Source organism: Protopterus annectens, chromosome 5.part1, assembly GCF_019279795.1.
Source record: "Protopterus annectens isolate FY-2018-M chromosome 5.part1, PAN1.0, whole genome shotgun sequence".
NCBI lineage: Eukaryota > Metazoa > Chordata > Ceratodontiformes > Protopteridae > Protopterus > Protopterus annectens.
In genome coordinates this window covers 358,275,777-358,288,035 of record NC_056736.1, presented here as the reverse complement: position 1 = coordinate 358,288,035, position 12,259 = coordinate 358,275,777, and the positions used below count along the sequence as shown (strand labels likewise).

General features: G+C 37.4%; 1 protein-coding gene across 1 annotated transcript in view; it reads left to right on the top strand.

Moving 5' to 3' along the window:
- The window catches only part of LOC122803422, a 533,519-nt gene that overhangs the window by 325,529 nt on the left and 195,731 nt on the right, over positions 1-12,259 (top strand). The window contains exons 4-5 of the mRNA XM_044073034.1: positions 3,373-3,440; positions 3,526-3,587. Coding sequence (XP_043928969.1) covers positions 3,373-3,440; positions 3,526-3,587 — 130 coding nt within the window. The remainder of the gene's footprint in view (positions 1-3,372; positions 3,441-3,525; positions 3,588-12,259) is intronic.

The window sequence follows — 12,259 nt, the reverse complement described above, 5'->3', positions numbered from 1 at the left end:
TCTCCTACAGGTTGCTAAGAGGTGACCTGTGCCTACCTTACAGGGCAGTCTCTGACCTGGCCCTGATGGAAATGCTACATATTTGTAAATCAAACTGCAAGAGGGTCTCTTGAGCCAGGGATCTTAACCTAGCCTTTGGCATGAACAGGTCATGCTGGAGAGACAGATATATCTCCCAGAGACTGCCACTTCTCTGGAACAAGCTTCAAATTCATGTGAAACAGAGCTCCTTCCTGACCCTCTTCGAACACTCTTGAGGTAGAGCCCATGTCCGTCATGGGCAGAGGAAGTCATTATTAACTACAATAGACCCTTACCTGTGTGAACTTCACTCACCTAACCATGGACAATTGGGGCAGCTCAGGATAAATATGGCTAGGCTTGTAAGGGTTCTAGGGTTGTTAGCCTAGTAACCTTCTATGAACCTGTGAACCTATAACAGTACGTTTTTGAATGATGCAGTAACCTAAGCTATATGGGTAATATCCTGCATAGGATATGACAGGCAGCCAGCTTACAAAGCTTCAGGGCACATTCAATGCACCAAATCTGTTAATTAGCTTGGGCTGAGCTGACTAAAAATATAGGTTTGGGAACCAAGCCCTTCAGACTTTTCATGCCAACTGAGAGACAGAGGCTGAGCCTTGAGAGGACATTGGTAGAAACAACCAAAAATCTGGAAGGGATAAGGGACTGCCAGGGTGGGATGCAAGTTCAAGGTCACATACCTAGTCATTCTGAAATATTTTGACAGTCTTTTGTTTGGGGGGGGGTCCCTGCTTTCTTTTTTGGAACCTCCCTGCCATTTATTTTAAATGTCTACCTACTGGCATTATGCTGAGACTGTTTGTTTTGTTTTGTTTCTTGCCACAAACTGGATTATTGAGCAGAAAACCCCTTGGAAAATTTAGAGAAGGGGGGCTGACAAATTTGGAGATTCCCTATATCAGCTTACCTCTTTCATCATATTTTGATACCCTCTGCAGCAGAGGGGCTAAAAACTAAATCTCTCTCCAGAGGTGAATTTAAAGTCTCATTTTTTGCATCCTCCGTGATAATTTGAGAACACATCCAGGCAAACCTCTTCAATACAATACCAGTAGCAACAGCCCTGCATATACTATCTACAAACTCGTAAACACTCTAAACAATGAGTAATGACATTAGAAATAGAAGAAAATAAGCCACACAAAGAAGATTTTTCCTCACAAGAAGGAACTGCTGTTCAAATATTCCTCATACTTGCATAATTAGTCAGAATATAATTTGATGTTTGAGCCTGACAGTTCAAAATTCTAAAAAATAAAGTTGCAGAAGCATACACTATTTTACCAAACGTATTAATTGTTTTACAGTCGTTGTTAGAAGGGGAAGGATTAGAGTAAACAGAATGCTTGGCAGCAGCTGGATTGACTAAAGCTATAGCAACTGACTCAGGTCTAGGATGAGTGTATAGAAATATGAGAGACTGAGTAACTTTGTTCATTCTGTCTGCTTTCTTAGGTACAGTAGGCTGGTTATCAGGGGAAACCACAGGCTGTGATAAACATATCTTCAAGTGCTGTCAGCACAAGGAGATGGGAGGAGGTTCTAGGAATTCAGTTTGCAAGTCTCCACATTATTTTCTGTGGGACTGAGAAGACCTCAGTGTTCTCCCACTGAAAACACTGGCACATTGTGGAAATAGTCTTAGAGAACAAGAATCCTTGACAGGGATATTCAGATGACATACTCTTCTCTAAGGCTGAATCATAAAAAAATGTATCTGTCCCACCACATTCCATTCCAGATTCAATTTCCTGAATCTCTTCAGGAAAAGAGGAATTCCTTCTTATCTTACCAGAAACCACCTGATAAGGGTCAATAGTCTATTCAAGACATGGAGCCAGACTTAATAAACTACTTCTGTCCAGTGAAACTGGAGCAGGAAAAGATATATGTTTAGTTTTCTATTTCTTTTTGACAGGAAAATTAGGTGCAAACAGAATTTTTAATGGCAGGAGCAGCTTCCCAGGAGATGAGTACACCATTCTAGTTAAGCGGGGCACCTTTCCTGCCCCTTCTCACAACACCAACACAAAGGGCTCTCCGTTGCCCACATAGAGAACCAAACAGCTGCAGAGGATGTGACTAAGCACTCGTCCACAGTGGCTGCATGGGCAATCCCAGAGGGATCCAGGAGAAAAAATGATGGTCTGAGGAAGCAGCTTTGGCCACAGCAGAGTCACCCACCTGTGGCTGAGGCAAACTGCTAGCCTGATATTGGTGGCAAAGGCCGTTTAGTTGCATTTTTTTTCTTTCTGTGGCTGGAAGAAGGACTGAACTTGGGACCAGTAGTTTGTTCCGTGGTCAGGTTAGAAGTAGTTCCTCTTTCCCAGGGAAAGTAAGTCGCATAAACCAGTAAAATTTTCAAAGTAGTATGAAGACACTTTTCCCATTAAAAACACAGTAAAAAAGCTGTAATATACTTTACAAGCCACAAAAAGCAATTTAAATGCAGTTTCTGCTTAGAAAATGGATTTAAAATGTTTAAATAAACGTTTAAACTGCGAAACACAAAAGTGCAGTTCCATTTAAAAGTACATCAAAATTTGGTGACAGTCAGTAAAAACTAATTTTTCCCAAAAAGAAACATAAATTTAAACATTAAAAATAATATGTGAAAGTTTTTTTTTCCCCAAAGGGAACTTACCTGCCCAGCAGCAAGACAACACAAGTTGACTGTCGATCCTCTGAAGCCCAGAGAAAGTCCCAGTTTAGGTTTTTTTACAAATTATACTGCTGTAATATGGAAAACAAATAAGAGAAGGCTAACTAACTAGGTGATACAACAATCTCTTCATTAAACCGAAGACAATCACCTGCAGAATAAATACTTATGAGCTTCAGCTTACCAAAGACTGAGCTATAAATAAAATGAGGATGTACAAAGCTCTATAGTACTCCTTCAGCCCTAAACTCCACAAACTAGAAAAGAGATAGTCTGTGCTGCACGCTGCACTTTTTTTTTCTATTCTTTTTTGTGTCACCTAAACTGAATATGAAACAGATTTATGGCTCTGATGGTGATGGTTTTGTTGGCTAAGTTTTTAAACTTGTCAGCAAATATCTTGACATATGGAAATGTTGTCAACTGTAGTAAGAGTCTATGAGGACTTTTGTTTAATCTGCTTCTACTCAAATAACTTGCAAATAAATGTGTGCATTGATGAGGCATTTCACAAATTAAAGATTTTGTTATATACTTTAATGAATGGGTTTTCACTGTTAAGCCTTTGTTATACTAATGTGATTATATAATTCACCAAAGAAATTTATGTTTAATGTGTTGTTTCTGGGTTTTGCTGATAAAGCTAATATTACTTTCTGCAGGTGGAAGACAAAGAGATTATCGAATTCTGTCGAGCATTGGGGCCTGTGACATCTGTCATTTGAGACAGGTTAAGTTTATTACATTCAATTCCTTTTAATTTAAGTTTTCAGAATCAAGATCTTTAGCTGAACTGTTTAATTTTCATTTTCTAGGATTTATCCAAATGGCAGCTTGTAGATCCACAAGTTATTTCATATGGTGGTACAAGTTTCAGGTACTTCAGTATTTTTGGTAAAGATTGCCATTAAATGCTTAATGAATACTACATTATTTATTTGTTTGTTTATTTGTTGACCAGATAATTAAGTGTTTATCATGGACCCTTTTTAGCCACAATATGGGCCACAAAGGCAAGGGTGAATGTTCATATATCCTCTAATTTCATTCCTATTTATTATTTGTATATAAAAGCTTTACAGATATTGAAAATAGCTAAAGATAACACGAAAAGTATTATAGTTGCATAAAATTAAGAAAATGTAGAACTTTTTTTAGAAATGGAATTAGCCTTAAAACTATTTCTTCTCCAAGAACAGTTATTATTAGGAAGCATGTATCTCATGTCAGAAAACTGTTTCTACAAATCATTATGTACTGATAAAATATTTTCACATTTCTATTTCTATTATAAATTAAGTAGTGTTCCTTATCTATTATGTCTTAACTTCATAGTTACTAAAATAATTTTCTATTTTTATCAAAGTGTCAGTAATTTCATTTCTTGAGTACACCACGGAGAGCAACTATTCCACAAAATAAAACTATCTTCCATGAATTGGTAATACAGTGGTATCTTACCACAGTTTATAGAAGTATAACTATATTCACTGTTGAGAAACCCCGCAAAACAATTAACTTAGATGGGGGCCATAGTAGCCCTCAAACCTGTGCCAGTAAATTGGATGACATAATTTCGTAAAAGTCTAAACCATTGTTCTGTATTACTAATTCAAATAATAAATAGACAGTATTTATATCCTTACTAGGACCTCCATGGTACTAGCCTAATAATAATGTCCCTGATTCAACTTCGACCTCAAGGGAGATGTATATAAATATGGCTTTAACATCTATAGTGACAAAAATGCAATTTTCTAAATTAATACCCTTATTTCTGATGTTACTATTTAGTTTATATAAAGAAAAACGTTTCTAGAATATGTGTAGACTTTTCTAAACAAATACAATGATCTACCTTGTTTTTAAATTATAAACTGAATAGTGGTTTCTTAGCATATTCATTTATTTTATGCTGTCTAAACTGGACTGGCACTTTTAAATGGCTAGTGGTAGAAATTCAAGCAATTGTGAAATAAATACAGTCAGTTCTTAAAAGTTCACATAAGGCATACTAAAAAAATGTGGATTTTCACAATTTTTGAAAGTGAAATTTCTCTATATCTTTCTTCATGTAGCAACCTAGTAAGCATAGATGTAATTTAAAAAAATGCAATTTGTAATTACTAAATCTTCTTACTTATCTGCTTGCATACTATTAATCACATTTATTGACAATAAGTTAGAGATTTATTTTCTGCCACTGACCTATTATAATAAAAACTCTGGCATTTCCTGTATACCTCAATGGTACCTGAGAATCGAACTGGACAGTGTCTTACTGTGAGGCGTATGTTTAATAATGGACTGATATTTGTTCTGAAATCAGAGAGATTGTCTGGTAGACTAATTGAATTCCCTCTATATGTTTATTATGAGTTTAAAGTTCTTGTGCAAAGATGTAAATATAAATGATGCAACCCTTATTTTTAAGAGGACAGTTTGCTTAATGTTATCCAAGCAGGTAAAAAGGAGCTTTAGTAATTACACATTCTGATTTTTATTTTACATCTCTTTGGACTTTATTTTTTTATATGAAGAAAAACAGAGACGTAATTTTCATATGTTGTGAAAATGCATAGTTTTATTCACTGTACTTTATATGAACTTTTGACAAAATATTATATTTCTTCTGAATTGTTAGAATATCTATCTTTAGACATTGTAAAAGTGCCCATGTAGTTTGAAAAACCCAGCAGTCATAAAGTTTTTAAGAAACCATCATTCAGATCTAATGTTGTAAGCAAAAATTGGGCTAGGGAATGCGAGTTAAAGTTGTCAGTTGTACAGAAGCTTCTCTATCTACTAGATACAGAAGAATTTTTAAATAATCTAAAGAGAGATAGTAGAAATGATGGTATTAATTTAGAAACTTATATATATTTTTTCCATGTGCTTAGTAGGTTACCTCAAACATCTGTTAGGAGGGAACTAGGAGCTCTCTCTAGATAAATGACTTCCTCAGAGTCACACAGTAAGCAAATGAAGGCTGAGGAAAACAAATCCTGTAGTACAGGATGATTGCTAATAGCTCATAGCTTAATCTTCTGTACTAAACTGCCATACTATCATTGATGATGTCCTATGTATGTGTGCCCTGGATGAGAAGGGATTGAGTCAGTGAGAACATAAATACTGTGTACTTGTTAATAAAATTAGTGCTACAAAACAATGTTTTTGAGTTTTATACAGAAATATTTAAATAATTATCTGGAACATTTCTGGAGACCACTATAATCTCCAGCTATTACAGCTGTTTTATGGAGTCTTTGGGGGTGTGAATGTATTTATACCACTTTATACTATGTGAACATGGTTTCATCTTATCATGTCTCTTATATTTTGTATCATTAAAGAATAGCTAGGATCATTTATCAGAATTTGTTGATTTTTTTATAGATTCCAGGCATGTATATATAAAGTTCCCCGTTAATTATTTTCTAGATTTTATTTGCTTTCTAAATGTGTGCTGTGTTAAGAACAAACTATTAAAGACCTGAAAATACAGAGATCTCTAAAATTCAAGTTTGTTAAATGTAATGTGATTAAGATGGAGATAGCAAGGGCCTTGAGAATTATTACAAATGATGAGATATTTAAAGATAAAGTTGAAATGAAGTTGGATTTAAGGTCTGTGAAGGAATGGGCTCATCCATCCACAACCCGTTTTTCCCATTTTTTCACATGGGGTCAGAGTGTTACTTCACAAGTGACAATCATGTATAGCCAAAGTTCATACCACAGTATGGCTAGCCCTGCAGCTGTTGTTCTTCCATACTATACATATACATGCACACTCATAGCTGTGGCCAATTTAGAGTGTCCAGTCTGCATATGGCATGTCTTTGGAGTATTGGAGGAAACCAGAATGCAGAAAAAACTCACGAGAGCACAGAAGGGCACACAGACTCCACTGAAGGTGTGGATCCATATAAGTTTTTCAGAGGACACTAACTGTGTGCCTTAACATTGTACAATAACATTAATGCTTGCTGCAATATGTGCTTTGAGCCTGCTGAAACTAGAGGGTAAATGAGTATACTCTAAGACCTATAAGGATGAGCAAACTCAAATTTAACAATTTTTGGGATGTACAAGTCCTGGGGTGAGTGCTTGGCAACCTGTAAAAATTATTATTATTTTTTTTTTAACATCATTGTTAATATAACACTTATTCATTTTTTTTTTCATTGTTGGCAGTGTTAAACTCAGTGTGCCAACATAATTCCAATGGAAGGGTATCCTGTAGATATGCTGATTTTTCATCTTATCATTTTTAGAGTAATTCTGTACTCTTGTACAATTCTTGACTAAATACCTGATCAAGTTCTTTTTTTCCTCTTTTTTTTAGTAATTATTCAAATTCTTTTAAAGAATCAGGAGTCTTTCTCTTAGTCCTTACTGGCTGTCAAATCATTCCTATCATACATTGTAACAGATCTGTGTGATAGACTTTAGATGTATAGCTCTTGTCTGGCATATGAATCTTGAAAATTACAGGCCTCATTTGTTGTGCAGTTTCATATAAACCTTGCCATTTCTGCCATATATTGTCATCTACTTGAAACATTAAAACAGAGCTATTTCATATTGTTACCTCATTTCTCTGATTTACTGAATGGACAAGGTTTTCTGTTTTATTTAGGCATGGTTCATATTTTCTGGCGCTATATATGATTAAGTGATATTTTTCTGGAAGAATTTCAACCACCCTTTCAGACTATTCTGAACAATCTTCTTGCCTTCCTAGCATTTATACTGTCACCTGCTGTAATCCATTTGGATTTCTTCTCAGTAAGAATTGTAAGGATGAAACCCTGTGCTTTGTTGTTTAGTAATTTGGAAGATAAATAACAAAAAGGGTAGCAGCCTTTTCTAACCTTTTGTTTCACCTTACATTTATTTGTGTTACATATTTTTATTTTTATATTTTTTAATTACTGCACAATATCATCAAATTTAGGATGAATTGTTAAAGTACCTAGGGCATTAACCCTAGTGTGCTGTAGAATTTCTTTAACAAAGCAGAAGTAAAATTAATTCTCAGAACTTTAGTATGCATATTACCTCCTAGATGATTGTCAGAACAGAAATGTTGCACAGTATAATGGCTTCTGTATATCTAGTCATGCAATGAATATTAAACTGTTGTATTTATGCACTTTTCATGTTTTCACTGCATGACTGACAATATCCATGGCACCACATGTAAAAAGCTATAAAAGGAACTCTTGGTATATGCAAATAACAGTTATATTTTAAATTCTTTGTCACTCTTCATTCACTGATGCTACTTATCATGTGATGACAACCTATAATTCTATGTCAGTATACAGATCTCATAAAATTGGGAATGATTCAATGCGAATCCAAATTTGCCATCTCTGATTTCTTTGTCTTCTGTACCATTATGTAGTATAAATCCAACATTCTTATCTGTATTTTTATCATATTATAGTGATCCCTGATCATTACCTTTGGGCCCTTTGAAGTTCTTCAACACTAGTTTTCAGAGTTCCCTTAATCTAATTTTTTCTTTGCATTATTTACCATCTTTCATAGTCAGGTTTTCGTCTTCACGAACACGGGAAAACCTAACGATTCATGTGATGCAGACTTTTGCAAGAGTTCTGAAAATATACAAAAATCTTTCCTTCCTTTAATAATCTGATAAGGTATGCACTTTGCTTTAACCGTACATTTGCCTTCTCTTATGAATTTATCTATAAATTCATATTGTTTACATTATTTATTATCCTTGTGTATATATGCCAGTTTGACTTGATCACAGCAAAATTATCACAATGTGCTAATTATCAGATCTGCCCCTACCTGTCTCAAAAATGCAAATTTCTTCATTTTGTTTACTTTATTCAGTCTATATTGATATCATCATGGTAATTCTCTTAACTAGACATGGAATTAGGTAGAGTTTGAAGCTGTTTGTTCAAAGTTGTGTGATGAAAAACAATGTACCATTGTTGTCTTATTCCTAAACAACTTTTTAACCTTTAGTTTTAACAACAGTGGTTCAGTCTTTAGTTAGAGATGGGAGTGAGAAGAAGGCTATAAAAACTTGCCAGGATATGGAGTACATTTGTGAAGTCTTCAGAACTGAGTAACTGCCCTGCTAATCATTACTGGCATATGTACTTTGATGCAAATAATAGGAGTCTGTCAACCCCTGAATTTGATGTTCATTGACAAAGAGGTTAACAGTCACTAAGCTGTTTCATCTTTGTGATCTTATTTAACAGATCTGTAATCTAGGTGAATGACAGCTGTGATTATTTAATGCAGCTGTCATTCACCTAAATTATTCACTCCATAGGGTTTATATTTGGGTTATAATGGTGGCCTCTAAAACATTGCTGGTAGATCCCTCATTTGATATGCGCCAACCTGACCCTTGGGCTAATCTTTGATATGTTGCAATAAAGCCTTTAGTACCACAGTCATGTTTTTTCTTAGTTTACTTGATGTTATCTGTGACTCTGGTGTGAAAACTCCTAGACCTGCTGAAACTGAGACATTAAATGGTAGGGCTTCCTGGACCTGAGTCACTGAATTGTGCAGCCTGTATTTCTTGACATCATCACATTTATTCTTTACCCCTCTTATTGGACCTTTGACATGTTGTCATTACAGTTAGACAACCTTCTCGAAAGTTTAACATTTTTAGAAGGTGTGGCTTGACTACTTTGGTTCCATATCTCTTTTCCCTAGTTTTTATACATTTATGATATTTATAGGAAGTAGCTATCTTATAGTAATTATATACCCAAGTGTTTTCTCTTTGAGTGCTTATAGTACAGCTGTTCATAGGTTCATAGGTTCATACTAGGCTATCTGCCCTAGGGCATTTATATGCCTAGCCAGAGTGTGTTTGGCATTCGCCACCCATTTTAAATTAATTTTGCTATGCCCTTTTTTGAGTTTAGTATACTGTGCCTCTGTCTAACAGTGACACAGAAGTGATACCCGGGGTAAACCTACGATCCCCCATCCACTCATCAAGATTCCTCTTGAAGAGAGTCAATGAGGGACTCTGCCTAACCTGGACTGGGATTTTATTCCAGAGTGAAGGGAGCCTCTGGGTTATGAATCTGTCCTTCCAGCATGTCCTATTTATTTCAGTGCTGAGGTTCAAGTCTCTCGAGTGCGTAGCTCGATGGGATTTGGATTTTCTGAGGTGCAGCATGTCCATTAATTCCGGGTTGGACATTGCTTTATATGTCAGGCATAGATCGCCTCTGAGCAGGCGGTATGCCACTGAGTAGAGCTGGAGTTTCTTTAACCGGGCAGCATATGGCATATGTTTGAGCCCTTTGATCCTCTTGGTGAGGTACTTTTGGGGTCTTTCCAGTTGCTGCAGGTGTCTGGTAAGGTACATCCCAAAAGGGGCATTGTACTCAATTATGGGCCTGATGAGGGATGAGTAAAGAGGCACGATGACCTCCCCTGATCTAGATGTGAATCCCTTCATGATTAGATGGGCTATATAAAATGTTTTTCTAACCACTTTGGCCACGTGGTTGTCAAATGAGAGATTGCAATCAACTTGGGTCCCCAGGTCCCTAATTACTTCTTCCATACTTAATGGATTACCACTTATGTGGTAATTTGTGGGCACTTTGTTTTTGCCAAAGGGGATGACTATACACTTTTTGGTGTTTAGCTTGAGGCCATGGCTCTGGCACCAGTTGTCTGTTTCTATGAGGCCCTTTTGGAGGATGCTTGTGTCGGCTGGAGAGTCGATTATGGCGCCCAGTTTGCAGTCATCTGCGAACTTGGTCAGCCACAGTCCATCCATGTTGGCCTGTACCTCTGAGAAATATATACCGAACAAGAGAGGTCCCAGGACTGAGCCTTGTGGGACGCCACTTGTAACTGGTTTGGAGTCTGACATGGCTCCAGCAATTCTAACAATGTGGGTTCTGTCCTTGAGCCAGTTTGCAACCCATCTAGTGACATAGGGGTTTATATTTAAGCAGGTGAGTTTATCTATAATGCCCGACTGGGGTATTGTATCGAAGGCTTTTGCGAGGTCCAGGTAGGCTGTGTGGACCACCTTCCCCTCGGCAATGGCCTTGGTGACTGTTTCAAAGAAATCAACCAGGTTTAAGAGGCAGGATCTGCCCTTAACAAAACCAAACTGGGTAGGATCCAGTGTCTGTAGGTCCCAATATCTTTATTTATAAGGTCCATGATGATCCTTTCCATAGCTTTGCAGAACAAGCTAGTCAGGCTTATGGGGCGATAGTTTCCAGGATCCGTTGAGGCACCACCTTTGTGGAGAGGGACCACCGTTGCTGTACGCCACTCTTTGGGTACATATCCTGTAGTAAGGCTGAGATTGAACAGTAGTTTTATGTTTGGGTTTAGCTCTTCTTGGAGTTCATGTAGGACGCAGCCCGGGACACCGTCTGGTCCCATTGATGCTGTGTTTTTTGCTTTGGAGAGGGCGGCTCTTACATGAGCATCTGAGATGTCAGGGGGGCAGCACTCTGCTGGGATAGATATTTGCCCTTTTGGTGGGGAGGGTGGGAGAAGTTTGCGCTGAACCTGTCAGCTAGGATGTTGGCAATGTCTGTGGGTTCGATGTATTTTTTGTCATTTTGGACTAATTCTGAGCATATCTGGGAATTCCCACCTAGGTTCCTAACATAACTAAAGAAAGCCTTGTGATTATCCTTAGTGTCCTGTGCAATTTTTCTCTCGAAGCTGGCCTTAGAAGATTTTATGAGTGCCCGTAGTTTTTTGTTAATACTGATCAGAGATGCCTTCCCTTTTTGGGATTTTGCTCTATCATGTAGTAGCTTCCTCCTTCTATTGTATAGTTTGTTTATGGCTCGGGTCCACCAGACATGACGTCTGCCTTTGGAGGATTGGGTCTTGGTTTTATTTGGGATTGCATGATCCATGCATTCCTGAAGATGTTCATAGAATGCGTTTATAAAGGATTCTGCGGTCTGGGCCGTATTTTCCACAGGCTCGGGGGCTTTGAAGGATTCCACCTCGGTTTTGAGGAGTGTGAAATTTGCTTTAGAGAAGTTTTTCACTGTGGTTTTCTGGGCTGGGGGTGGGGTCGGGATGTGAATATCCAGTGAGATTAGTTTATGGTCTGATCTTACCAGTGAGGGATACACTTCTGGTCTGGAGCATAGAGTCCCCATGTTGGTGATGATCAGGTCCAGTATGTTTTCCCCTCTTGTGGGAGTAGTAACAAGTTGTTCCATAGCATTTGAGTTTATAAATTCTAGGAACCTTTGGGCTAGGGTGTTGGAGCTAGAGTAATGCTCCCAGTCTATGTTTGGGTAGTTGAAGTCACCCAATATAATGGTATTTGGAGAGACCTTCATATTTTCCAGTGTTCTCAGGAAGGCCGAGTGGAGTTCCTGGGTTTGGGAGGGTGGTCTGTAGCAGGCTATAAACTGGAAGGCAGTTTTACCCACTGTTAGTTGCACATGGATAGTCTCTGATGCTTCGTGCTGTGCCACCAACCTGGAGGTGTGGGTATCTTTGACGAATATTGATACTCCCCCTCCT